Source organism: Microtus pennsylvanicus, chromosome 7, assembly GCF_037038515.1.
Source record: "Microtus pennsylvanicus isolate mMicPen1 chromosome 7, mMicPen1.hap1, whole genome shotgun sequence".
Taxonomy (NCBI): Eukaryota; Metazoa; Chordata; class Mammalia; order Rodentia; family Cricetidae; genus Microtus; species Microtus pennsylvanicus.
Genome location: NC_134585.1, coordinates 119,174,713 through 119,202,382, shown reverse-complemented (window position 1 = coordinate 119,202,382; position 27,670 = coordinate 119,174,713). Strand labels below are relative to the sequence as shown.

The window sequence follows — 27,670 nt, the reverse complement described above, 5'->3', positions numbered from 1 at the left end:
CCCCGAGAGCAACCTAGAAATAAGACAAAGGTCAGAAGGAATGGAATTCTGTAGGAAGCACGGACTCTGAGGTGGGAGGGGCCGATTGCACACCCTCTGCCTCAACTGCTTCTTTCTTGCTGCCTAATATTCTTGTGGTACTGAGAACGATGCAGAGTCCGGATTTTTAAGATTTTTAATATGGGGGGGTCGGTGAGGGAAGCGCCGAAGGTCATTGAGTGGTGCGGAAGAACAGCGTTATCACAGGTATCTTCAGGCTCGGGCAGGTAAGATTGGCACAGCCTGTCCTGGCCTCCAGTACGGGCAGGAAGCAGGTGCCAGGGTTAAGGCTGCTGAGCCATATGTGACCAGCAGGTGTCAGTATCGAACTGAAACACTAGTGGATCAAGTACAGCGCCTTGCAGCCCTAGGAAACGAGGGCGCCAGTGAGGCGAAAGTATTTGCCGTTAAGAGACTAGCAGTGGGCTGGGCGGTGGTGGACAAGGCCTTTAATCCCAACACTCGGGAAGCAAAGGCCAGGGGAATCTCTGTGAATTCGAGGCCAGCCTGGTCTACAAGAGGTAGTCCTAGGACTGCCAAGGCTACATAAAGAAACTCTGTTTTGCCAGGCAGTGGTGACGCACACCTTTAATCCCAGCACTCAGGAGGCAGAGGCAGGGGGATCGCCAAGCTCGAGGCCAGCCTGGTCTAGAGAGTGAACTCCAGGGCTGCAAAGTGAAATCCAGCCATACCTCCAGCTCCAGGGGCCCAGTGCTCTCTCTGACAGAGTGTCCTGCGTGCACACGGTCCTAGACACGTGTTTGCACACACACAGACACTAATCTTCTATGTCTTTTTAAAATTTATTTATTTTTGTGGTTTTTTTGAAAGATTTATTTATTATGTATATAGTGTTATGTCTTTTTAAAACTTATTTTGTTTTTTTTTTAAAGATATACTTATTACATATATAGTGTTCTGTCTGCGTGCATGCCTACACAGCAGAGGGCCCCAGATCTCAGTACAGATGGTTGTGAGCCAACATGAGGTTGCTAGGAATTGAACTCAGGACCCCTGGAAGGGCAGGTCGAGCTCCTAACCTCTGAGCCAGCTCTCCAGCGCCCAGCTTGTCCTTTCCTGCACTGCTGTAGCTGTGTTGGTGCTTTCCTGTTCCAGTGTACCCTGCGGGGTCTGCGGCTGCCTCTTCCTCTGTGTTAGCCGTCACACTTCTGACCCCTCTGCCGAGAACTCTCCCCGACTCCCAGCTGGTGCCCCCCATATCCTCCCACTCATCCTCCAGGTATCAGCCCTCATGCCTCTGCCTTCTGAGTGAATTCTGCGGGTACAGGTGTGTATCACACAGGCTGTCCTCGTTCTCCAGACTGCTTAGCCTGTGTTCTGTAGTCCTCCAGCAGCACAGACTGCCCCATGGGAGCGTGTGTGACAGTGTGAGGCATCCTCTACAGGAGCTGGGGTTCACCATTGAGCCCCTGGGATTCTCCTGAGCCTCCTTCCCCCAGCACTCATACCACCGTGACATGTGGCTTTTGGTGGGTTCAAGGGATCAAATTCAAATTCAGGTCTCCACATCTGTACCGCAAGCACTCTACCCACCGAGCCACCTCCCGTGCCCCACACCTCCCTATTGTCATGTGTGACTTTATTAACTACCAGACCATGAACACATGAGGGCATCTGTGCCTTACCCTGCTCATGGACACCTCCTGGGTCAGGAGATAAGGGGCTGTCAGGAAACTTGCTTAGGAAGCTGCTGGCCAGGTAAGCTGAGTTCAATCCCCGTAACCCAAATAAAAAAAGAAAAAAGAAAAAGGTCAGATGGTGTACACGTTAATCTTGTGGCACTGGGATGGCAGAGACAGGAGATTACTGTGGCTCACTGGCCAGAACAGACAGCTTGGCTCACTTGGCTAGCTGCCGGACAATGAGAGACCCTGTCTTACAAAATAAGGGTGATCTAGGTGTGGTAGCACACACCCTTGATCCCAGCACTAGGCAGCAGAGGCAGGTGGACTTCTGAGTTTAAAGCCAGTCTGGTGTGTCTCAAGTTCAACCAGGACTACATAGTAAGACCCTATATCAAAAAAAGTGGGGTGGTAGGGTGTGCTAACACTTGAGAAAAGACACCCCAGGTTGACCTCTGACCTCTACGTATACACGCATGCACATGCAGAGGGGTGAACACACACACAAAGACGATGGTAAGGAGGAAATGGTAGCCGATGACAGTTACATGATATTGTTCTTATGGGAAGCTTTGACTTTTATTGTTTTATTTTTGCTTTTGCTTTTTGAGACAGGCTTTCTCTGTGTAACAGCACTGGCTGTCCTGGAACTCACTCTGTAGACCAGTCTGGCCTCAAACACACAGACATCCACCTGCCTCTGACTCCCGCCGCCATGCATGGCTTCTTTGTAGACAGGCTGACCCTGCACTTGCAGAGCTTTCTGACCCTGACAGAGTGCTGAGCTTTGGTGTGTATGGCCACTCCGCCCCACACCCTCCCACCCTTTTATTTTCACCTTGCCGGGAAATTTGCCCAGGGCCTGTGTGTGCCAGGCACATGTCCTGCCGCTGAGCTGTATCCTGAGCTCCTCTTTAATCCATAAGCAGTGCCAGGAGGAGCTGAACCCAGCACACAATTAGCAATAAACTTAGAAGATAACAAGGAGGGGGCTGGAGAGATGGCCGGAGACACAGGTCAGCTGTTAGGCATCCTGACTGTTCTCCACAGGGTTCGGTTCCCAGCACTGAAACCCACAATCCTGTGTAACTCCAGTCCCAGGAAAGCCGACCACACCCTCTTCTGGCCTCTGATGGCACCAGGAATTCTGTGGTACACAGACATGCATGCTGACAAAACACCCAAATTCATAGAATAATAAATAAGTGGAACTAATTTTAAAAAGAAATGAAAAAAAAAAAGCCAGGCGGTGGTGGCTCACGCCTTTAATCCCAGCACTCGGGAGGCAGAGGCAGGCGGATCTCTGAGTTCGAGGCCAGCCTGGTCTACAGGAGCTAGTTCCAGGGGCTGGAGAGATGGCTCAGTGGTTAAGAGCACTGCCTGCTCTTCCAAAGATCCTGAGTTCAATTCCCAGCAACCACATGGTGGCTCACAACCATCTGCAATGAGATCTGGTGCCCTCTTCTGGCCTGAAGGCATACATCCAGACAGAATACTGAGAATACTGTATACATAATAAATAAATAAAATCTTTAAAAAAAAAAAAAAGCTAGTTCCAGGACCGGAACCAAAAGAGCTACAGAGAAACCCTGTCTTGAAAATTAAAAAAAAAAATAAAGAAATAAAAAACTAATAACAATGGGAGTTAGCATGAAAAGACCAGGAAAATCAAAATATAAACCACTGGAAACTAACGTGGAGTGGTGGTGATCCTGGCACGCACGTGGGAGGCAAAGGCAGGCGGATCTCTTAGCTCAAGGGCACCCTCCTCTCTAATGTGCGGTCCAGGACCACAGAGAAAGCATCTTGAGAAAGAAAAGAAAACTAGCATTTTGGCCGTGTAGAAGAGGAGCAGACGGTATTGATTACAGATCTTCTGGCTTTGGGGTCCTTACTGTGTTCCTGAGAGTTTTAGGCTACAGGTGTGGTGACACAGGTCCCTACTGCCAGTGCTGTGGCAGTGGAGAAGGAAGAGGAGCTGTCTTGGCTCCACAGTGTGTTTCAGGCAGCCCGGACTACATGACCCCCTGCTTCAAAGAGCAAGAATAAAAGTCTAAGCACGTGGTCCGATTTACGTCTGTGAGCCCTCTAGATCCCGATATTCACAGTAAGGCTAGCCCTCAGGAGACTGGGGCAGGAAACTTGCTGAGCAGACCAACCTGGGCTGTGAAGTGAAACCTTTGCCAAAACTAAATTCACACACATACATGCATACAAAGACGTTTTAAAAGATTAAATGATAGCCTGGTGTGGGAGCACATACTTTTAATCCATGCCCTCCAGAGACAGAGGCAGGTCGATTTCTGTGAGTTTAAGGCCAGCCTAGTCAACTTAGAGAGTTCAAGACCCAGTGGGGCTGCATAGTGAGATCCTGTCTCAAAAAGAAAACAAAGTTAAATGATATCTTTTGGATTTTATATTTTATTTATTTATTGGTTTTTCAAGACAGGGTTTCACTGTGTAGCGCTGGCTGTCCTTGAATTTACTCTGTAGTCCAGGCTGGCCTCAAACTCACAGAGATCCGCCTGCCTTTGCCTCCCAAGTGCTGGGATTAAAAGCTTGTGCCACCTCTGCCTGGCTTGTTATTGAATTTTTAAAGTGAAAGAGTTTATTAAATATGCTGCCAGCGGAGCCACAAATCAGAGTCCATCGTTTGATTTTTGTTTTGTTGTATGTAGCTCAGGCTCACTTTAAGCTCATGGCTAGAGGCTGAGCTTGCCGGGCAGTAGTGGCGCACACCTTTAATCCCAGCACTCAGGAGGCAGAAACAGGCTAGCTTAGTATACAAGAGCTAGTTCTAGGACAGGCTCCAAAGCTACAGAGAAATGCTGTCTCGAAAAAAAAAAAAAAGAGTCTGAACTCAGGGCTTCATATACTAAGTATGACAGCCATCACTGGCTTGTCCTTAATCCAGCTGAGGTTCAGCATGGTGAAGATCTCTTTCATCAGTCAAGCAGGAATTCGGCCTGACAAAGATGGAGCCGGTACACGGTTTGTAATCTACCCCACCCTGCCTTGCCCCTTTCTATCTTTGATACTTTTACTTATTCCTTTACTTATTGATTGCCAGACATTATAACTAAATGCTTGGGATAAAAAGACAAAAGACACGATGCCCGCTGGGCGTGGCTGCTCGCAATGGCAGTGTGAACTCTGCAGACGCTAAGGAGATCGTGGGTGTGGCCACACGGTAATAGACAGACACGAGGAGCTCCAGGCTGGCAGGAAGGCAGAGTACGACCCTGCTTGTTGCTGTTTAACCAAAATTCCTGTTTTTGTTTATTACATTTCTCTGAGAAGACTGTATTGACCTTCTGGGTAGAATTTACTCGCCAGGACATAACTCCTTATACTTCTGTGGGAGCCAGCGCGTGGCCTCTTCACTGGCTCTGAGTCTGACTCCATTGTAGTCTGTGCCGATGAAACCTGGCCTGCCCAGAACCATACAGAAGTCCAGGCCTGGTGACACACACCTTCAATCCCAGCACTCAGGAGGCAGAGGCAGGTGGATCTCTGTGGTTCAAGGCCAGCCTGGTCTACAGAGTCCCAGGACAACCAAGACTATACAGAAAAACCCTGTCTTGAAAAAAAGAAAAGAAAAGAAACAAAAACTAACCAGCCAAACAAACAAAAAAAGTAGTTCAGGCCCTGGATCCGAATGCTTGAATCATAGTTGATAGTTGATACCCAGGTCGGTGTATTCCTAGACCCCTAGACCCCAAACCTGGCATCTCTAGCATCTGGGAAGTTATCTTCATAGCTTTGCCAGGATTCCTTCTGCCCCGGGCCCTGCTGCGCAGTGAAGAGCGGTCTTTTCATTTCTTCTGATGCCAAAGCTTGTGACTATGAAGCTCCTTTCAGCCTGATCCTGTGCCATGATGAGGAACAGGAAGAGCAAATTTCTTTTTTTTTCTAATTTAGTTAGTTAGAGACAGTCTCACTATGTGGCCTTCACTCTGTAGACCAGGCTGGTTTTGAACTCACAGAGATCCACCTGCCTATGCCTCCTGAGTGCTGGGTTAAAGGCCTGTGCCACCACCCCTGGCTAATCCCATTTTTAGACTGAGTGGTGAGTACATCTTAGAGCTGAAATGAAAATAGCCAGCAGGTATTTGTCTAAGTGGGGGACTCATGCACAGCAGAAGACCTGAGCTGGACCCTGGGTTCTCAGGGAGAGGCTCTCAGTCAGTCATTGCAGCAAGCGGGTGGGGGTTGTCTTGGCTGGGGAGAATACACCGCAGAGGAACTGCCCAGGGATGTGACCCTAGAGACCACCCACACTTAAGGCAAGGTCGATGAAACTGTTCACAGATTTGAGAAATATTTATCAAGCCACTTGTCTCTGTCAAGAGAAAAAGAACCCTCTGAGGTCAAAGGGGAGAAGATTTTAAGGAAGGAGAGAGGTCAGTGGGGTCGAATGCCATACTGGGGACAAAGGGATGAAGGCTGAAGAGCTGTTCAAGAGCCGATTGTGACCAGGAGGTCATTGGCAGCCTTGGTGACAACAAACTCTGGGAACTGGAGGAAGCAGAAGGAAAAGTGATTCAGGATTAATGAGAACCCAGGAAATAATCCAGCAACAGTTTGTCACGCAGAAGTCACACACTAAATGCAGACATGGACCAAGAGAAAGTCTGGAGTTCTCATTCTGTTTTGCTTTTGATACACTGTTGCCTCAAGTTCAGGCTCTCCTCCATTGGAATTGTAGACATGTGCTACTATGGCCATCTGAAAACCTGGCTGACCCAGAGCTTTGACATGTTTTGGGCAGCACTTCAGTAAAGAGCTGCAGTGTAGCCCTTGCTTATTTTGAGACAGGAGCTCACATTATATCCCTAAACTCCCCACAATCCTCCTGCCTCCTGCCTACCTCAGCCTCCTAAATTATTTCTCATACTGGTCTCAAGTTGCCCAGGTTAGTCTTGAATTCCTGATTCTTCTGCCTCTACCTCCAAAATGCTGGGACACACTGGAACATACACGCGCGCGCGCACACACACACACACACACACACACACACACACACACACACACACATTGAAGGAAAGATGTCAGTGGAAAAGAAAAGCCGGGTGTGGTGGCACAGGCTTTTAATCCCAGCACTTGGGAGGCAGAGACAGGCGATCTCTGTGAGTTAGAGCCCAGCCTGGCCTACAGAGTAAGTTCCAGGATAGCCAGGGCTCTTTTACACAGAGAAACCCTATCTTGGAAAAAAACCAACAAAATAACAACAACAACAACAAACAAACAAACAAAACAAATGGGCAAACAAAACCATAAGGAAAGAATTAAACATACAGAAAAGAATGAACTGTTGAGATGGCTCAGCAGTTAGGAGCACTGGCTGCTCTTGCGAGGACCTGGGTTCAGTTCCCAGCATCGACATCACACCCACCTACAACTTCTGCTTCAGGATCCTCTGACATCCACAGGCACTGCACACATGTAGTACACGTACATGCATGCAGGCAAAACACACACATAAAGTAAATCTAAAAAAATAAAGGAGCGAAGGGCTCCGGTGGTGGCCTAAGTCTGTGGTCCCAGCACTTAGAGGCTGAGACAGGAAGATGACAAGACCCAGTCAGACGCTCTCTCAGAGCAGTGGTCATGGGAGGGAGACTTGGCACTCCACACCTGGAACCCCAGCACTCGGGGCTGACAGGAAAACTGTCAGGACTTGAGGCTACTTTGGTCTACATAGAAAGCACCAGGCTAGCCTGGGCTACAGAGTGCGACTCTTTCTCAACCGCCACCACCAAAAATTGTAACTCTAGTAAATAAGACAATTTAAAAAGAATGGGTGCTAAATACAGTGGGACTATCCCCATAGTCCCAGGTACTCTGGTGACTGAGGCAGGAAGATCGTTTAAACCTGCCTGGGAATTTGGAGGTCAGTTTGAGGAGGAATAAGAGGAGGAATTTAAAGATGTAGAATTATGTTCCTAAGTAGAAAAAAATTAGTATAATTGTTTTTCAACTAATGTGTTAACAATGAATACTTATCAGCCTGGCCTGGTGAGAAAAGGCAGAGGGCTTGGACACTCAAGGTCATCTGTGCAGGGGCCGCGTGAGACCCTGCTTCAAAACAAAAACAAACGTCTGTCTGGGACGATGGCTCGAGGTAGAAGTGCTAGGTCCTGACGACTGCAGCTGTCCCAAGACTCAGGTAAGAAGCCGGATGTTGAGGCGGGCGTCCTGAGGCCCACAATCCTAAGCAGCTGTGGGAAGGAGACGGAGAAACCACCCTTGAGCTCAAAAGCCAGTTTGCCCGGAGTGCACAGCACAGCAGCGGAAATGAGAGACTTGCTTGGCAAGGTGGAAGGAGAGCACCGACTTCCAGAAGCTGTCCTTCACACAGAGTTGGGCTTACGCGGGGACGTGTGCACAGATACAGTTCTGAAAGCGTAGAACAGATGTTGAAGTCTGCTGTCAGCTGGTTCTGTGCCTGACAGGAGCTGCTGAGCCAAGCGGACATTCTGCACGGAATGTGGAGAAGGATGCTGGGGTGTGGTGGCACTGACCTAAGGTTCCAGCTACTTGGAAGGCTGGCACAGGAGGCTTGAAATTTCAAGGCCAATCTGGACTAGAAGTCAGCCTACACGATTTAGTTAGAATTTGTTTCAAGATATGTGTGTGTGTATATACATATACATATATGTATGTATATGTATTTGAAAAAAGAGAGAAAGAAAGGCTGGGATGTAGCTTAAAACTGCCCAGCAGGGGTGGCTCACGCCTTTAATCCCAGCACTCAGGAGGCAGAGGCAGGTAGATCTCTGTGAGTTCAAGGCCAGCCTGGTCTACAGAGCGAGTGCCAGGACAGACAGGGCTACACAAAGAAATCCTGTCTGTCTCAACCCCCACTCCCCCAAAATGTTCAAAGCTGAGAGTCACACACACATGCACACGTTAATACATACACTCACACAATACATACACTATCACAAACAATATACATGCATGCACACACACTTATATGCATGCATTCATTAGCACACACAAATGCATGCACAGATACATGAGCAGACATGCATACACACTCTCACACCCATGCATACGTGGGGGCAGAAAGGGGATGTGGATGCCTCTTCCACCGGTCAGGATACAGACAAGTCCATCTGTAGGAGACAAAAAACAACTGATGAAATTATCATTTTTATCATTTCTCTGTTTCCAGACAGGGTTTTTCTGTAGCTTTGGAGCCTGTCCTGGAACTAGCTCTTTTAGCCCAGGCTGGCCTCGAACTCACAGAGATCTGCCTGCCTCTGCCTCCTGAGTGCTGGGATTAAAGGTGTGCGCCACCACCGCCCAGCAAAATGATCACTTTTTGCCTCTTTTTTTCTGAATATGGGTAAGAGGTTCTGTTGAGATGAGCAGGAAGTGAAATAGGATAGAATTTGAGGTGAAAAATAGAATATTTGAAGTAGCTATATGTAAGGAACCGGAGACTGTAATATTTGAATTTAGAGATCCTAAAGTTAAGAGTCCAATTCGTGAGGACTTTGTTTTTCTTTTCTCTCTCTAACATTGACTCATTTGTTCTGTTTGTACGTGTTGTGTGTACTCACAGCATGCATTGTGTATACGTGGAGGTCAGAGGACAATTTTTGGGAGCTAGAACTCTTCTACCAGATGGGTTCCAGGACCTGAATTAGGTCATCAGCCTTGGTGGCAAGCACTTTTACCCAGTGAGCTGTCTCCCCAAGTCCCTTGTTTTTTCCCCCATGTCTCCTAAAAATTATTGTGCTGGTGTCAGAGGCAGGAGGATCTCTGTGAGTTTGAGGTCAGCCTGGTGTACAGAGGGAGTTCCAGGACAGCCCGGGCTACACAAAGAAACCCTGTCTGGAAAAAAAGGTTACTTATTTGCCAGGCATGATGGCGCAGGCCTTTAATCCCAGCACTTGGGAGGCAGAGGCAGGCGGATCTTTGTGAGTTCGAGGCCAGCCTGGTCTACAGAGTGGGGTCCGTGATGGCTCCAAAATTACAGAGGAATCTTGTCTCAATAAAGAAAACAAAAACAAAAGCAAAAATACAATAAACCCACCCCCTAAAAAACAAACCAAAACCAAAAAGAACAAGACACTTTGACAAGTTATTCCCTTACTAAGGAACTTAAAACAACATACCCTACCCCCCCAAATTGTTTTATCCAGCCCACCTTGATGATCCATCCTCCTCTAACAAGGTTCCCCTTTCACTTCTCCTGTTTAGAACCAGTGTCTTTTGTACACACAGCCTAGCGTGACCTTTTGCTGTCTACACTTCAGGCTGCGTATTTACCAAGGAAAAGCTTCTGCTTAAACACAGACTCCTAGGAACACTATCTCCTCTCTTCGGGCTGACTCCCATCAAAGCTCCCTCCCCCTCCAGATAAAACATCAGCAAAGAGCAGGGACTAGAATTCAGTGGGAGAATGTTTACTTAGTATATTATCAAGGGCTTCGGTTTCTTTCCCCAGCACTGAACAAAAAAGTAATTAAAATGTTTCCAATACTTCTTGCAAACATCAAGAAATGCGGAGGCTGGCCTTGAATTCCTCTGCCGGACTCCTCCATCGGCTTTTTGGCATAGCTCTTTACATTTTTTGAAATTTCTTTAGATTTATCTTTTATTTTATGTGTATGTGTGTTTTTGTTTTGTCTTGTTGATTCACTCATTTATTTTGTAACCCTTGCTCTCCTGGACCCCATGTAGACTACTCTGGTCTCACACTCACGAGGTCCTTCTGCCTCTGCCTCCTCAGTGCCGCCTACCACTTCCTCATCTCTCCATTCTGCTATTGGTTTTTAATCGCCTAGTAAATGTAGACCTTGTTTTAACTCAGACAGATAGTGACAGATAACATTGAGTCTCTGATCCTGCCTCCAACTGATTTACACTGTGCGGGGGGGGGGGGGGGGGGGGGGGGGGGGGGGGGGGGGGGGGGGACAGAACCCAGGTTTTGTGCATGCCCTACAGCTTAGCCACACCTCCAGGTTTGGCTGCAGATGCCCTTACGCACTGAGCCATCTTTCCAGTTCATGGGAGTCCTATTTTCAAAGACTAGGATGACATGTCACAATAAACTGTGCATGAATTGTTTAATACTTATTGCATTGAATTAAGGTTTGATCTGTATTAAAACTTGAAGGAATAATGTGTTTTGTTTGTTTGTATGGGTTTTCAATACAGGGTTTCTCAGTGTAGCTCTGGCTCTCCTGGAACTCTCTCTGTAGACCAGGTTAGCCTTGAACTTACAGAGATCCACCTGCCTCTGCCTCCTGAGTGCTGGGATTAAATGCATGTGCCACCACTGCTTGGCATGCAATTATGTTTTGATCTATATATACTAACCTATCTAGTAAGTACATATTTGAATATCCAAATCCCATTCTAGAAGCTAGGAAACACGTTTGCCTATCTTTCTCTTAAAACTTCTTTACAATCTTCAGATGATTCCCTAATTCTCTTTCTTTAGTTTTTCAAGACAGAGTTTTTCTGTGTAGTCCTGGCTGTGCAGAAATCTCTATTTAGACCAGGCTCTGGCTTCAAACTCACAGAGATTCTCAAATGTCCTCTGCCTCCTGAGTTTTAGGATCAAAGGTGTGCCACTAGGCCCAGCTCTAACTACTGTTTTCTTCTTATTTAGCATCCCTATGCGTGTGATGAGTGTCGGAACACTACAGTGTGTGTGGAGGTCAGACACGACTTTTGAGAGTTGGTTCTCCTCTCCCACCAGTGGTTCTGGGCATTGAGCTCAGGGCCTCAGGGTTTTCAAACAAAAAAATCTTATCCATTAGGCCATTTTGCTGGCCTACCTTCTCTAATTTTACTGTCTGCTAAATTGCTTTGGAGCCAGGCCCCTTCAGCAGTTACCACGTTTAGGACTTATCCCTTTCTCGTTCTGTGTATCTCATTGCGTTCCCTGACCTTAAATCTTTGAGTCCGTCTTGTGCCCATGTCTGTGTGTGAATCTTACTCACTGCAGGGCATAGTCTCGCTGGTGATATATTCATTCTATTCGGATTCCCATTCAGTTAAGGCTGCTGTAGAAATCGGCAACTCCGTGTTTTTTTCTCCAAACCAGAGAACAAACAGTGGGTGAAAGTGCCCACTCAGACGACACTCTCTGAGAATGCCAATGTCTCCCAGACCACCTACATTCCTGGGAATTTTGAAAATATCTTTTGTCCTAGCCCCACGCAGGGAAAAATCTTAGCAGGCAATCCCAAGGTGGCAGCTAGGCAGCATTGTCTGAAGTAGCCTCGTACTTCCTCTTCATTGACATTCCTCGTATTGGAGGCTCTTTACTGGGGCGTGGGATAAGGAACAGTTTTGCCGTTTGGGGGTTTGTCCAGAGGCCTTTTAAGGATGTGCATTTATGCACACTAATCTTGCATCTATGGGGTTCGGGCAGATCCCTTTCAGGTCTCTGTATTTCTCTAGTGTTAGTCCGGCTTTGAGCGTTAGCCTTCCTACCTGTCCTCTTTTGTCAACTGTCTCCTGACTGCCAGCCCCCTAGCTTCCTGGCGTAGTGGCTCAAGGCCGACCTGTTCTGACAGTAGAGGTCGGGAGGGAAGAGATGAGGAGCGCACGATAAACCGGAGGACACTTTTTTCGTTTCTCAGGCCTCCACCCCCAAATTACTTGCAGGCCTTCATATCGGGGTCGGGATGAACGTGAACCAGAGAAAGCATATGGGGATGCAAAGGAGACACAGGCAAAAGCTTAGCCAGGAGAAACGCGGAGAGACTAAGGCGGGAGACTCCCTAGGGAGCAGGGTCGCCTAAGTCGCTGATGGAAGTGAGGGAGGCTCGCGCAGGCTCTGACAGCCCAGCCCAGCTGAGGCCCCCTGGTTTCCTGTCTCTCTTCTCAGATTGTCCTCCTGACTTTCTGGGACACTTCTGCCCAGGAACTCGTCTCTGTCAGTCTGTCTCCATCTGTGTGTCTCGTGCCGGCGTCTCAGCCACTGTCCGTGGGTCTTTCCATCTGGTCTCCAGCTCACCCTCTCCGCTGGGCTATGGGTGGGCCGTGCGCTCAGCGCCCCTCCCCCTGTATTACTATTGGTGGAGAGGTGGCGGGAAGGCGGTGTCTAGCCCGCCTATGAGCATCCTATTGGTCGCAGGGACCGAGAGGCGGGCCGGAGGTGGGTCCGGCCAGGAGGCGGGCGGGGCGGCTGGGGCCGAGCCCAGAGCTCCGGGCGGTCGCATTGTTTTCCTCCGCGGATCTGCGGCGGGAGTAGGGGCTCCCACTCGGACCCAGGACTCCCGTAACCCGACAGCTTCCGGGAGCCTAAACCCAAGCACTATCCAGACGGGAGGCTCGTCGCATCTCGCCCGAACCCCAAACACGGATTGCGAACTCTGTGCGGCGCGGAGCTGGGGGCTGCCTGCTGCTCCCTGGATCTCGCTGACCCGGATCTCGGAGCAAGTACCCTGGGGTAGGGATGTAGCTGCAGGGAGGGGCAGGAGCGCCGTAAGAGGGGGTCAAGCTTTTGAGTGTCACGAAGACCCGAGTGTGTTCAGCGTGCCTTGCGCCTGACAGAGAAAGGGTCAGCGGATTTAGGGTGCTTAGAGGAGGAGGGGACCGTGGCTGAGCCTAGATGCTCTGCTGGGTGCAGGGTGTAAGCTTCTTTTCCGACTGGTAGCAGTCCCGCCCCTCTAGACTGGGGGTCGCGAAAGGGGATATTTTCTTTTTCTGAGGCGCGCATGATGCGGAGGGTGGAAAGCCCAGCATCTTGCCTCTCCTGCGGGAAACTGAGGCTCCGGGACCTGTGGAGAAGTAGACCTGCAGGAATAGGAAAGGGGACAAGTCGTTCTGGACTTTGGTGTCAGGGTTGCTTCTTCGTCCTTGTGCAGGCTGGAGTCTGAGCACTCCCAGGGGGAGGGGTCAGTTTGGGCAAAGAGTCCAGGAGTGGGGCCACGGAGAAGCATCAGTCCCCGCGCCCACCTCCACGCTTCACCTCACTCCTCCCGGGGCTTTGTTAGACTGGTCTCCCACGGAGGAGAGCGGGCCTGGCGACAGCATCCTAGCTCACCTACCAGCTCCGCGCGGGCCTAGGGCCCGCCCTCGGCGGTTCCCAGCCTCTGGCCCTGTTTCCCTGGTCTGGGAGACCCGCCTCCGTCCCCCAACCCCAAATCCATCCCCACTCGGTCTGCGCCTGCAGGCCCCTCCAGCCCCTCCTCCCGCTAACGTGGCTCTGGGACCCGGTCCCGGTCCAGACGTTGCTACCCGCCCCTCCTCGGAGCCCCGGATCCAGTGAGGGGGAGACACGTCGAGCCCCTGGCCCTAGGCCCACCTCACGCTAAGCGCTCGCGAAGCTTCGGACACCTGGTTTATCCACATTGGGAGGTGGATCGGAGGGAGGGTAGGTACAAAGCCTGGAACTGAGAGGAAGGGTAGGGTGAAAAGGTTTTGAGGCTCAGCATACCCCAGAGCCTCCTGAGGAAGGTGGGCTGGGGCGGGCGACCATGCCTATGGTTTCCTGCTATTGTCCCCGGCCGGCCTCTCAATCCCTTCCCTAGCTCCTCTAGACACCGGCTATGACCTCGGCCACTCCCCAGAGGTGGCTGTCTGGCTAAGGGGAAAAAAGGGGGCATGTCTCATCTTTCAATCACGGGGAGGACCCGAAAGGGGAAAGAGTGGCCAGGTCTCTCCTTGGGATTTCTCCAGGTCACAGCACGCCTGTCCCCAGGCCAGGGATTGGATGGGAGCCACCCAGATGTTGCTCCCCCAAACAGCTATGGGAAGCCCTCTTAAAGATGTATCATCCTTGAGTCTAGTGGGCCAAGGAAAAGGCCAACCAAGTGTTTTTAGAGGCTGGACTAACCCAGCTTAAAGTGAGCGAGTGTGGGGGTCCTTAGTGAGAGAGGTTAAGTGGGAGCTAGGCACGGTTTGCTCTCCGAGGAAGGAAGGGGATGAAGGTACTTGCTATCAGAGCCTTTTGCCTGAAAATGAAGAGCATGCAAATTAGATGCAAATTAGCCTCTATTGTCCCTAGCTAGGGCGCTTTTGCAGGGAGGCTCTTGGATTCTGAAGGTTTTAACATGGGAGTGGCCATCAGCCCCACAACTCCTAGACAACCTTTTCCCAAGACTGGCCCTGCAGTTCTAGGAGTTTCTGGCTAAAGGCCAAATGCTACCCTCGTATCTTCCGGTGCAAAGCCGTCCTCATTTTGTGACCAAAAAAAATGGTCCCCCAATAGCATCTCCCCCACACTGGCTTCAACAGCTTTTTCACAAATTCGCACATTTACTTTTATAGGATGTGTAAGGGAGATGTGATTTTCCCCCCTTCTTTTGTCCCTTCTCTAGATCAGAGGGCTCCTATCCCCCTTCATCCCCCACAGGACCCACCACCCCAGGTAAGGAGAGGAGAGCAGGGGATAGAAGCAAACTCCATGGGGGGCCAGGATGAGGGTCTAGATGTTCTCCCCACTTGCCAGAGACTAAAGTTGTTTCCAGGGTGAAGATAGCAGTTGCCCAGGGCAACTTGAGGGGGGGCAGGTAGGAGAGCATAGAAGACAAGCTGTGTCCCTTTCTCTTCTCTAGGGAGTACCAGCAACCGGAAACATGGGTTGGAGGAGGGAGGAGGATCTGGTCTTTCAGTGGAGGGGTCCTTAGCTAGCTAACTGTTCTGCCTCTGGGGAAAGGGGGGAGGTCATACTTTGTCCCTTCCTCCAGCTCTCTTGGGGCCCCACCTGACGTCAGCCTCCCCACCAGTGACGCTTGATTGGGCTTGGGTGGACACTTGGGTCCTGGCTTTGAGTGGCATTGTTGGGGAGATGGAAGAAGGCTTGTGAGCCCAGAGTTTCTCCTTTAGAAGACTTGGAATGGACCACTAAGGCTTATTGTCGGTCCCAAAAGAAAGGGCTCCCAGCTCCCTGACTTGACTACTGGAGCCTCTTCAGCCCCTCACTTCAATGTGATGGGAAGGCAGGAGGCTTGTGTGTGCCACCTCCAGTGGGCCCAGGCAGGGTCAGCTGGCTGGGGTGGGCTGGTGGTGGGAAGGAGACCCATCTCACCGCTCCCTTCGCCATAGTCATCTTTTCTTGGACTTTGGGCTACAATTGCCTGTCATTGAATTATTTATATTTCAATTTCAGAGGCAGCCTGATGAGGGAAGAAGGGGAAAGCGGGGCACGTTCAGCCATTTCTCCTCACCCGTCCTTTCTGTCCTTCGCTCTGCAGAGGGGGTGGGTCTGCTCTTCTCCCCTCACTGAGAAAGAACGTGCTTTGGTTCTTAGGAGCCCGGGAGGCAACAGGGGGCTCCAGGCTGGGAGGGGGCACAGTGGTCGAGGAGACAGCTGCAGCCAGAGCTAAATTTAGCCTCTGATCTGGCTTTCATGCAGATTCATTTTTGGCTAAGACAGCCCCTCCACGAACACCCCACTCCCTCCCTCCCCAGCTTCTTCCTCAGCAGTGGGAATGGCCCCTTAAGTATGAGCTTAGGCCAGGTCAGTGACCCCCAGGCTGTTTGTCCCTCTCCTTCTGTTCTTTCTCAGTCCTAGACAGGCCCATGGCTGCTGCACAGCCGCCTCTGCCTGGGCTCAGTGCCTGCATTACTCCCAGGGTGCTGTGGGGGTCTGGAAGGGGAGGGGAGAGCAGACTTGGTGCCCTCTTCCTCCTCCTCGTGCCAAGGAGTCACTATTTAGAATTTTAAGGCATCAGGGTCTAATTATAGCCGAGAAGGGGTTAGCACAACGGGGGCCGGGAGCTGTCACCTACCGAATTGTCCCAGACCCAGGCAGGAGAGAGGAAGAAAGGCTGGGAGGGGCAGCAGATCTGTTCTGTCCTTACCTGGGGTCACACCGGCAGGCTTCACACCAGCCAGTTTGGGCCAGTTGGAGAGGGAAAGGCCTTGAGTGACAGGGACAGCTGGGAGTGAGGCAGAGATGGTTCTTTGCCCCACCCCACAGGGTCTTCTGGGGATAGACCTGGGGAGGAGTCTGCCTGCAACAAGGCTAGAGAGAACTTAGTCCCTTCCCCCACTTTTCTGTCTCCCCTTCCAGAGCCAGCGTATGGGTGAGGGGGTACCCCCTGGGGCTTGAGCTGCCCCGCACAGGATGCCCCGTGCCCCCCACCCCATGCCCTTGCTGCTGCTGTTGTGGCTGTCACTCCCCCATGCCCAGGCTGCCTTTCCCCAGGACCCCATCCCTCTGGTGACCTCTGACCTGCAAGGTGAGTACTTCACCCACTTGACACTCCGGAGGGGTGGGTAGAAGATGAGACCCCCGTGTGGGAGGTAAGGTGTAGGAAGGGAAGAGAATAGCCAAGCGAAGGGGAGTGAGCTGGTCTCATCCCTGGGTTTTGCTTCCTCACTCAGAGGTGGTATTGCTGTGTGGCTAAAAAAAAACATGACCCTAGCTGAGTGAGGTGCAGGCTTACAGTCCCAGCGCTTGGGAGCTTGAGGGAGGAAGACTGTAACAAGTTTGAGGACAGCCCGAACTAGGTAGAGAGTTCCAGGTCAGCCAGGATTACTTGGCAAGACTGTCTCCATCAGGCAAAGGAGCCTAGGAGGAATGGAAGGTCTGAGCCAGACCTTCCCGGAGCAGGTTTGAATCCCTACTCAGGTGCTCACTAGCTGTGTGACCTAGGTTCTTTCCCTAACCTTTCTTTGCCTTGGTTTCCACAGCCGTAAAAGGAAGATAATCATAGTGCGCTACCTCACGGAGTTATTTAGAGATTGACTGAGGTAACAGATTCAGCACTAACGAGGTGCAGCCCTGAGACATCATCTGGCCCGAATTAAACACTTTATATTTGTGTGTTATTCTTAGCTACAACGTGAAGTACTGGGCCAGGTCAGTGGTTCCCAGCTTTTACTTCCCTCGCTACCCACTAGTGAGCCAGGTCTCACCATGACAGAAACTGTAAACCCAGTTTTTCTGAGAAGAATCTTTACCTGTTTGGGGTCTGTGTTCTACATGTTGGATTTAGAGTAATTTTAGTTGAGTTATTGGAATGATTGTTGGGAGATAGAGAAGAATAATAGCAAACACGACTGGGTGGTGGTGGTGGCACACCTTTAATCCTAACACTCAGGAGGCAGAGGCAGGTGGATCTCTGTGAGTTCGAGGCCAGCCTGGTCTACAAGTTCCAGGACAGGCTCTAAAGCTACTGAGAAACCCTGTTTTGGGGGGAAAAAAAGAATACTAGCAAACTTGAGTTGGGCAGTGGTGTGCACGCCTTTAATTCTAGTATTCGCAAGGCAGAGGCAGGTGCATCTCTGTGAGTTCAAGGCTAGTTTGGTCTACAGAGTGAGTTTCAGGACAGCCAGGGCCACACAGAGAAACCGTCTCAAAAAACAAAACAAAACAAAAAAACAAAGTAAACAAACAAACAAAAATAGCAGACTGCATCAGATGGGTTCTCAGCACTCTGTTAACATCAAATCATCTTTGAGCCTGGTTTCCCCCTAAACACCCATACCTGTGGCTTCCATGACCAGACCAGGTGGCCAGTGGGGTTGGTCAGAAGAGGGAGGAACTTTGAAGGGTGACGTGGGGACGAATCTGGTGGGAGGACTCAAAGAAGAAGAACCAATGCTTTAATTATTCGCATGTGCAGGTACTGTTGTGTGACAAAACTCTTCCTGGGGAGACAAACGCTTGTCTAACTCACCCCAGATACGGGGCCCACGACAGACCAAAGTATGGACGTTACCAAAGTCAATGAGTTTTACTGGGGTCACTTACAGGAATATGGGTGAAGGGCTACAGGAGCAGAAATGACTCACAGGCAGCTGCATCACCAAAGCCCACCCCAGCATGGGTGACAGCTCAGAAAAGCTGGGAACCTGGAGCACACTGCACAGCCTGCAGGTAGCTCAGCAGGTTGGAGAGCATCCTCTCGGGGTCCTCAGTTGGTCTCTTCTGGGCAGTCTGGCTGGTGTCTGCTTCTTGCAGGCAGTTGGTGTGGTCTCAAAGGTTTTTGTTTGTTTGTTTGTTTTCCTTCTTCTCTGAGAATCTTCTTTGCAGCTCAGCTTCACTTCCTCTGAGGGGGCTGCTCAGCTTTTATTGTTTATTCTGGCAGGGAGGGTCTTAGTGAATCTGGTCAGTTTCAGGGAGTTCTTGAATCTTTTTTTTTTTTAGTTATGTATTTCCCTGGGTAAGGCCCCCCCCTTGCAGGATGGAATGTTGTTTGATCTTATGGAGGTCAGAGGAGGTAGGTCTCCTGGAGTTGGAGCTGAAGGTGCTTGTGAGCCAGTTGGTGTGCTTGCTGGGAATTGAACTCTGGACCCTAGAAGAGCATTGTATGTTCTTGACCACTAAACCATCTCCAGCCCCTTGAAAGGAACTTTCTAATACAGAGGTGGTCTGGTGTCAGTCAGACTTCATATATGCCCTGCTGCCTGCCTGGTCGTCATGTAAATACCTCCATGTACTAAGCCTTGAATTGGGCCAGTGTGAAGTTAATATATTAATATGTCATATTAATATAGCTTAATATATTAAGCAAGGTGGATCAAATTACTCACAGTGTCTGGGGAAAATTAAATGCTCAGTAAGAGTTGATTTTGTATTGGTTTATTTAACTTTTTGTTTTTTGTTTTTTCCCCGAGAGTTTCTCTGTGTAGTTTTGGAGCCTGTCCTGGAACTTGCTCTGCAGACCAGGCTGGCCTCAAACTCACATAGATCTGCCTGCCCAGTGCTGGGATTAAAGGTGTGCACCACCACCACCGGACTTTAACATTTACTTATTTGGGGGGAGTGCACGTGCTATGATGTATGAGTGGAGACTGAGGGTCAACTTGGGGAACTGGTTCTCTGATTGCACTATTTGAACTCAGGTAGCCAGGCTTGGTTACAGGTATCTTTACCCTCATAGCCATTTCATTGTTCCCCCTCCCCATTTCATTTCATTTCATTTCTTTATTTGGAGCCAGCATCTTGCCTTGTATACTGGTCTGGTACTTGCTATGTAACCATGGCTACCCTTAAACTCTCAGCGGTCCTCCTGCCTCAGCCTCCCCATTGCTGGTCTGCACCACTAACGTAGCTTCTGGCATTGTTCTTAGATGTAGATTTGGGGACTCTCTTCTCTCCTGCTCTGTTCATGGCTGGGTTTCCCTGGCAGGAAAGGGAGTAGGAAAGTGAGTGTTATCTCGGCTGTCATCCTCTAGGTTCTTCTCCATTATCCTGGTTCCGGGGCCTGGAGGAGGATGCTGTGGCTGCAGAACTCGGGCTGGACTTTCAGCGATTCCTGACCTTGAACCGGACCTTGCTTGTGGCTGCCCGGTAAAATGGCCGCGGCACAGTTGTGGGGCAGACATGCATGCTCCTGGGCAGACATGGGACCTGCATGGCCACTGCAGCATCTTGCAGGGGACACATGCAGGTGCACAAGCCATGGGACATGGACATGCTTGGACTCAGAGAACAAGGCGTGGAGGAAGGGGGAGGCTAGGGAGCAGGAACTTTGTGTGGCTTGGCCCTGAGCAGGTGAACATGGGTAAGCAGGGGACTGAGGCGCTCAGGCAGGCAGGGTGCCTCGGCTCAGCTCTGACCCCTCCTTACCTACCCTTCAGGGATCACGTTTTCTCCTTCGATCTTCAAGCCCAAGAAGAAGGGGAGGGGCTGGTGCCCAACAAGGTGAGGGGCTGTATGCGAGGAGGTGCAGGCAGGGAGACGAAGCTGGGAAAGGTGTATTGGGGGTCTCATGGGTGAGAAAAGCGTCTAAGAAGGAGTCGTGACGTGAGGAGGGGTCCTGGTTGCCCCATGACTTCCCCTTGTTTTCTCTCTTCAGTTTCTGACATGGAGGAGCCAGGACGTGGAGAACTGTGCTGTTCGGGGAAAGCTCACGGTGAGGAGTGGAGCGGGCCGGAGGGAGGGAAGGCAAGGAGGTTCAGAGACCAGAGAACTTGGTGGAGGCTAAAGGGCCAGCAAACAGCCTGAGACTCTAGCCGCATTGCCATGACCGGCTCACGACTGACGGCTACTGCCTCACTTCCTGTGGCCCCTAACTTCAATTCCAGCCTTGTCACTAACCTTGAATTTTGGGTTCTCTAGGACGAATGCTACAACTACATCCGTGTTCTTGTTCCCTGGGACTCGCAGAGGCTCCTTGCCTGTGGAACAAACTCATTCAGCCCCATGTGCCGCAGCTATGGGGTACAAAGGAAGAGGGCTGGGAGGAGAGTCCAGAATAAGCAATCAGTTTGCTGGGAAGAGATGGGCATCTGGGGGTGGAACTGGCATGCTTGGAATGCGAGAGTGTGGAGGGGGCCAGGGAAGAGGCACGGAGGAGTGGGCTGTGGGGCCACACGTCTGAGACCCCAAGGTTCTAGGAACCTGCCTCCTCTGCCCCCAGATAACGTCGCTGCAACAGGAAGGTGAGGAGCTGAGTGGACAAGCTCGATGCCCCTTTGATGCCACCCAGTCAAATGTGGCCATCTTTGCAGGTGTGCACCTGGGCGCGTGGCTGGAAGGCGTTCCTCTCCCAACTTGGTCTTTCCCTCATGTCCTTGAGTGGAGGGCGGTAGGGGCCTGGGGAAGGGCCTGAGTCGCTGTGTGGGCACCAGTAAGAGACAAGCTGCAGGCCCTGAGCTTCCCCTGACCCCCACCCCTCCAGAGGGCAGTTTGTACTCAGCCACAGCAGCGGATTTCCAGGCCAGTGATGCTGTAGTTTACAGAAGCCTTGGATCGCAGCCCCCACTCCGTTCTGCCAAGTATGACTCCAAGTGGTTGCGAGGTCAGTCTTCCTGGGGGTCAGACTGCCGGGATGAGGGGGCACCAGGCCTCTGTGGGGCAGTAGCAGTGTTTGTGGATGGGTAGAAAGACGGTGCAGCATGAGTTTCTGAGCAGGTATGGATACCCTTTCCTGTCACCTTAGAGCCACACTTTGTCTATGCTTTGGAGCACAGAGACCACGTCTACTTCTTCTTCCGAGAGGTCGCTGTAGAGGATTCCCGGCTGGGGAGGGTAAGCAGTTGGACACCAGGGGTCTGGGTCCTAAGAATGGTTCTTGGCTCTAATCTCCTTAACAGATTCCTTAGATCTGACCCCTCCCCATGCCCTCTGCATAGACTTCACCTCTCTCATCTATGACATCTGGCCATTCTCTCCCGAACTGACCTGCCATACGGTTCCCTTGCTTTGCCTCCTGGAGCCCTCACCTCACAGCAGCTGCCGTGTGGCTTTCCTCAATCTTTCCTCAGGTGCAGTTTTCTCGGGTAGCCAGGGTGTGTAAACGCGACATGGGCGGCTCACCTAGGGCCTTGGACCGCCACTGGACTTCCTTCCTTAAGCTGAGGCTCAACTGCTCTGTCCCTGGGGACTCTACCTTCTACTTTGACGTCTTACAGGCCTTAACGGGGCCTGTGAACCTGCATGGCCGCTCTGCTCTCTTTGGGGTCTTCACTACTCAGACTAACAGGTGGGTACTAGGCTGTGTGATCTAGTTCTCCACCCCACCAACGTTCACACTCGCTTTTGATGCCTTCTGAGGAGGAAGCTCCAAGCAAGGCCAATCTGCTGTCCCCTGTGACTGTCGTGCCCACCCGGCTCTGCCTCTCAGCATGGCGCACAAAGGGCAGCCCACAGCTTACCTGCAGGAGCAGTCCCACCCCTGTTAACACCTTGAATCTTTTCTGGCTCCCTCAGCATTCCTGGGTCTGCAGTCTGCGCCTTCTACCTGGATGACATTGAGCGTGGGTTTGAGGGCAAGTTCAAGGAGCAGAGGAGTCTGGATGGGGCCTGGACTCCTGTTTCTGAGGACAGAGTCCCCTCACCCAGGTACCCGGGATAGAGGTGACTCTGATGGGGCAGAAGCAATGCTCTTTCTTAATATTCGGCTGTGAGGAGGACTCAGGTCACTGTGGCCATGACAGGCCTAGCACTGGGTTGGACTAAGGAGCTGCAGCCGGGAAGGGAGCAGGTGCCGCAGGGTGTGTTTGCAGGGCAGGGACGGTTACCAACCACGTTTGAGAGTGGGGGGGCACATAGCTTCATTAACCCCCGTTCTCTGCCCTAAGGCTGCCCCTTCCCATGTGCCCACCAGGCCAGGGTCCTGTGCAGGTGTGGGTGGAGCTGCCTCGTTCTCCTCCTCTCAAGACCTACCTGATGCTGTCCTGCTCTTCATCAAGGCTCACCCGCTTCTGGATCCCGCTGTGCCACCTGCGACCCACCAGCCTCTCCTCACTCTCACCAGCAGGTAGCCAGAGATAAACCCCATTGGCATGGGGGTGGGGCTTGTGAAGGAGCAAGAGTGGGGAGCAGGCATTTGGGCCAGCTTTCCTGGCTATGCTTTCCTCACCTGAAGCCTGCTGCTGCAGGGCTCTGCTGACCCAGGTAGCTGTGGATGGCGTGGCTGGGCCGCACAGAAATACTACAGTCTTGTTTCTTGGCTCCAATGACGGGACAGTGCTGAAGGTGCTACCTCCAGGAGGACAGTCTCTGCGACCTGAGCCTATCATACTGGAAGAGATTGATGCCTACAGCCCTGCCCGGTGAGTTCTTTGTGGGGCAGAGGTGGGATGGGGGAGTAGGTTGGGCACTCCAGTGCTGGCTTGGCAGAATCAGAGGCCTTGAGGTAGGGAAAGGGTTTGGTGAGAGAGCTCTACTGGGCTGGGGAGGGTGCTTCCATAGGGTGAGCCCAGGTCTTCTGGGCACTTCTCCTCCTATCTCTTCTCACCCAGACCCCATTCCTATTAGGTGCAGTGGGAAGCGCTCAGCCCAAGCTTCACGGCGGATCATAGGGCTGGAGCTGGACACCGAGGGTCACAGGCTCTTTGTGGCCTTTCCTGGATGTATCGTCTACCTCCCTCTCAGCCGCTGTGCCCGGCATGGGGCATGTCAGAGGTGAGGCGCCTAAAGGCAGATGCTGCCTGGCTATGCTTCCTGGGCGGGTAGGAGCACAGAAAAATCCCCAAGTCTTGAGGGTGGCAAGGAAATGGGGATAGTGAAGTTGGGGTACCCTGGGGAGTCTGAAGGTGGCAGCAGCTGGGGTCTGGAGCAGACTGGGGTTGGTGGATGGGTGAAGTGTGGGGCTGGGAGTGTCCTGTAAGGCAATGGAATGGACTGTGTAAGCAGAGGGTGCCAGCCTCACTCAGCTCAGTTTCCCTTAGGAGCTGTCTGGCTTCTCAGGACCCATACTGTGGGTGGCATCGACTGAGAGGCTGTGTGAGCATCAGGGGACCTGGTGGGTAAGTGAGGAGCCCCTGGGACTCATGAGGAGAGGGGCAAAGCGTAGAGCCACAGTGAGCCACCTCCCTTTCCTTTTAGGACTGATGTGGATGTGACTGGGAACCAGGAATCCACAGAGCACGGTGACTGCCAAGGTAACCACGAGGGCCGGCTGCAGCCACAGCTGCGTATTCTCTGACGGCCACCAGCATCTTGGGCTTGGGCATCTGTCTTTCTCGGCATCTGTTCCAGTTGCTTCTACCACCTTTCCCTCATTCTCACTGTCTCATAGATGGAGCTACTGGGAGTCAGTCTGGCCCTGGGGATTCTGCTTATGGTGAGTCTTCCGGCCTCAGTTTCCTTTTTCCTTGCATAGCCCACACAACCAAATCTGTCTGGGCTATAGGCAGGCCAGCATCCTGAACAACCAGAAGAGACACTGGAATTCTGGACTTGTGTTCCAAAGGGGAGGGGCTTGGTGGTGTCAGGGGTGGAGAGCGGAAGTCTCACTGGCACTGACCTGGTCTCTGTTACCAGTGCATCTGGGTCCTGGCCCTTCCCTTGAGACCCCCAGTTCCCCCAGTGATGCCCACCCAGGGCCCCAGTCTTCCACTCTTGGAGCTCACACGCAGGGTAAGGGGGTTGCCTGGGAGGGACCGAGTGCAGTGTGGACCTGTTGAGGCTGAGAATTCTAAGCTGGGTGCTGATTGGTGTTTGATAACCACTAACACCTGTTTGGAACCGCCCTTCACCACAGCTGGACATCCCAGCCAGTGTCCTGCACAGGCAGGATGGCAGATGTGCCTGGCATGGCTGCAGTGGCTAAAACTGGGCAGGGACTACCCCAGACCCGTGCTCTAGCCTGTGTGTTTAGGGATCCCGGGAAAACGACTCCTGTGACTGAGTGGAGCGAAGCTGAGCAGCAGCATGAGAACTTGTGGTTGGCCCCACCTGTGTCCCTTCCGTGCGCCTAAAGCTGAGCCGCCTCCCTCCTTCTTGGCCGGCAGGCGTGCGCAGGGACCTTTCCCCAGCTTCAGCCTCCCGCTCCATCCCCATCCCACTCCTCCTGGCCTGCGTGGCGGCGGCCTTCGCCCTGGGCGCCTCAGTCTCCGGCTTCTTGGTGTCCTGTGCTTGTCGCCGAGCGCGTCGCCGTCGGAGCAAGGATATCGAGAGCCCGGGGCTGCCGCGCCCTCTCTCCCTCCGCAGTCTGGCCCGGCTGCACGGTGGCGGTTCTGAGCCCCCGCCTCCGCCCAAGGATGGAGATGCTGCGCAAACGCCCCAGCTCTACACCACCTTCCTGCCTCCGCCCGACGGCGGACCCCCACCGGACCTCGCCTGCCTGCCCACCCCCGAGTCCACGCCCGAGCTGCCGGTGAAGCACCTCCGTGCCTCCGGGGGGCCCTGGGAGTGGAACCAGAACGGGAACAACGCGTCGGAGGGCCCCGGCCGCCCGGCGGGCTGCAGTGCGGCGGGCGGGCCCGCGCCGCGGGTGCTGGTGCGGCCGCCCCCGCCGGGCTGCCCGGGGCAGGCGGTGGAGGTGACCACGCTGGAGGAACTGCTGCGCTACCTGCACGGCCCGCAGCCGCCCAGGAAGGGCGCCGAACCGCTCGCCCCGGCCGCCTTCAGCTCGCGGCCGCCCGCCCCGACCCCCAGCCCGCTGCCGCGGGACTGCGTGCCGCCGCTCAGGCTCGACGTGCCCCCCGAGGGCAAGCGCGCGGCTCCTGGCGGGCGGCCCGCCCTCTCGGCCCCGGCGCCACGCCTGGGCGTCGGCCGCAGGTTGCCCTTCCCCACGCACCGCGCGCCCCCGGCGCTGCTCACGCGGGTGCCCTCGGGGGGCCCGGCTAGGTACTCCGGGGGGCCCGGGAGGCACCTCCTGTACCTGGGCCGGCCCGACGGCTACCGCGGCCGCTCCCTGAAGAGGGCGGACGCGAAGTCCCCGCTGACCCCCAAGCCGCCCCTCGCCGCCTCGACGCCGCCCGCGCCGCACGGCGGCCATTTTAACTTCTGACAGAAGCTGCTAGCGCCGGTGCGGGCGCCGGAGGCCCAGGCCCGCGATGGCCGTCGGCCTTCCCGGACTCCGAGAGTCTCCCGGGGCCCGCTCTCGCCCCGGTTTATTTATTGACTGTCGTTCCCCTGTCCCGGCGAGGCCAGTGAGAGGCCGCGACCCTGCCGCCTCCCACTCCCCGCTCCCTTCCTTCCAGCCATGCTGCCTTAACTCGCCGCCCCGGGCTCCCGCGGACGGGGCCCCGGGCGGGCCGGCGGGGCTGGAGCCGCGCCTGTGTACAGGGTCCTCGGGCCTCCTGGGCCGGGACGTGCCGCCTCCTACTGTGTAGGAGCCCCCGCTTCCCAATACAGCCATGTCCGCCCCCCAGCCGCTGCCTGACTTTTCTCGCGGAGCGGGAGGGACAGGAGGGCGGGCCGCTCGGCCCTCTGGGTGCCTGTGCCCCTGAATGTCTGCCTCCGCCTCACCTCGGGCCCCCAGGTCTCTCCGGAGTAATTGGCTTGGCGGCTGTCCCACCGGAGTTAATCAGGAAAGGTTTCCTGCAGGAGGCAAGAGAAGACATGGTGTGTGGGGATGAGGCAGGGCCCAGGAGAGCCGGGGTACCGTTGGGGGTGCGGCGGAAGGCGCTCAGCAGGTTTCTGAATAGAGGGCAGGCACCTTTTCACGGCCTACACTATGGGGTGGGAGAGGGAACTTTTGGAGAAATAAAACGAAGCTGCTGCGTGATTTGAATTTCACATCAGCACATCTTGTCCTAAAGAGAACTTGGGCTAGGTGTTTGGGGCACTTGGGCCTGCAAAACGAAACAAAACAAAACAAACAAACAAAAAAAACTGGCCAAAGATGAGCCCTGTTAGAAGAAAGGGTTTGCCCCATCTGTTTCCCTGTGGGGCAGCCTCAGCTGCAGACTAGCCCAGGGCTGGAGCGACTAGCGTGTGCCCGTCTCGAGGCTCCCTTGCATTGGCTGCAGATACCCGCACAGTACCCTGAGTACCAAAAGGAAGGATGGCCCGGAACGCTTGTCCCACCCACCACCCTGGCGCAAAGAGCAGTAAGGCCTCTCGCGGGTGCTGGCTGAGCTGGAGGATTTGCAGATCTGGAACTTGGCAGGCGCGTGGCGGCAGTGTCCACCCTGCTGCGGCTCCAGGCCACTTCCCGATGGCGCCTCCTAGAGGTCCGCCGGAGCCCTGCGCTGAATCAGCCGCCAGGTCTCTGGTTGCTTTCTGCTTCTTGAGAACTATTTGGCCAAGAGTTCTGGGTGTTTGTTTACCTCTTCACCTTTACCCTTGAGATCCTAACACTGCCTTAAGCCTGCTTCCTCATCTGGAATAAGAGTCAAGAGGCTCAAGTACTATACTGTGTAAATGCGTTGTGAAAGAGAACTCTTGAAATGGTGGTTCCTCCCTTCTCACTAGCTAGGCTGTGTATACCAGACTTTATGGTCTGTTTTCACTAGACACTACATTCCCTTTGTATTATAAATTCGACTTAGAGATTTTTTTCTTCCCCTCAAGGTTTTTGACGCGCAGAACGTCTCTCAACACGGCTCAGCAAAGCTTATGCCTACTGACCAAGGGTCCTCCAGAGTTCAACATCCCTTAGCTTGGCTTTTTTTTTTCTCTTTGGGAACCTTACTTAGAATACACCGGGCTGTTGCTAGTACCCTAAACAGTGCTGGGGTACATGGAAGAAAAGGATATGTTTTTCAGTCACCTGGTTGCATTAATCTCTTCAAAACGTTAGAGCTAGCATAGAGGACATCTGTAAATGGTGCATGAAGATCATGAATTCTAGGCTCTCTCCAAAGATGAAGAGAGGGAGAGCAAGGCGGTTCAGTGGGTAAGTGCTTGCCTGGCAAGTCTAGCTGCCAGAAGCCTAAGG

General features: G+C 52.9%; 1 protein-coding gene across 8 annotated transcripts; it reads left to right on the top strand.

The window, feature by feature from the left end:
• The first annotated feature begins 12,985 nt into the window (after nucleotides 1-12,985).
• Nucleotides 12,986-26,526, top strand: Sema6c (semaphorin 6C). Of its 8 annotated transcripts, none has more exons than XM_075978194.1 (21): nucleotides 12,986-13,104; nucleotides 14,978-15,027; nucleotides 15,769-15,858; nucleotides 16,675-16,843; nucleotides 19,788-19,902; nucleotides 20,193-20,256; nucleotides 20,411-20,467; nucleotides 20,674-20,775; nucleotides 20,975-21,065; nucleotides 21,236-21,355; nucleotides 21,497-21,585; nucleotides 21,822-22,039; nucleotides 22,267-22,398; nucleotides 22,664-22,816; nucleotides 22,938-23,111; nucleotides 23,317-23,463; nucleotides 23,730-23,807; nucleotides 23,887-23,942; nucleotides 24,080-24,124; nucleotides 24,325-24,420; nucleotides 24,795-26,526. In XM_075978194.1, exons 4-21 carry the CDS (start codon nucleotides 16,729-16,731, stop codon nucleotides 25,793-25,795), a joined length of 2,853 nt encoding a protein of 950 aa, XP_075834309.1. In that variant the 5' UTR covers nucleotides 12,986-13,104; nucleotides 14,978-15,027; nucleotides 15,769-15,858; nucleotides 16,675-16,728; the 3' UTR covers nucleotides 25,796-26,526. The 8 variants fall into 8 exon arrangements, with proteins under 8 accessions (XP_075834309.1, XP_075834312.1, XP_075834316.1 ...); XM_075978196.1 differs by lacking the exon at nucleotides 12,986-13,104 and adding an exon at nucleotides 13,435-14,031; XM_075978197.1 differs by lacking the exon at nucleotides 15,769-15,858.
• The last annotated feature ends 1,144 nt before the right edge of the window (nucleotides 26,527-27,670 follow it).

Coding starts and splice junctions, on each gene's coding strand:
- Sema6c (XM_075978197.1), top strand. CDS start 16,729: ATGCCCCGTGCCCCCCACCCCATGCCCTTGCTGCTGCTGTTGTGGCTG. Junction 21,066..21,235: donor AAATGTGGCCATCTTTGCAG/GTGTGCACCTGG, acceptor CCACCCCTCCAG/AGGGCAGTTTGTACTCAGCC. Junction 24,125..24,324: donor CCCTGGGGATTCTGCTTATG/GTGAGTCTTCCG, acceptor CTCTGTTACCAG/TGCATCTGGGTCCTGGCCCT.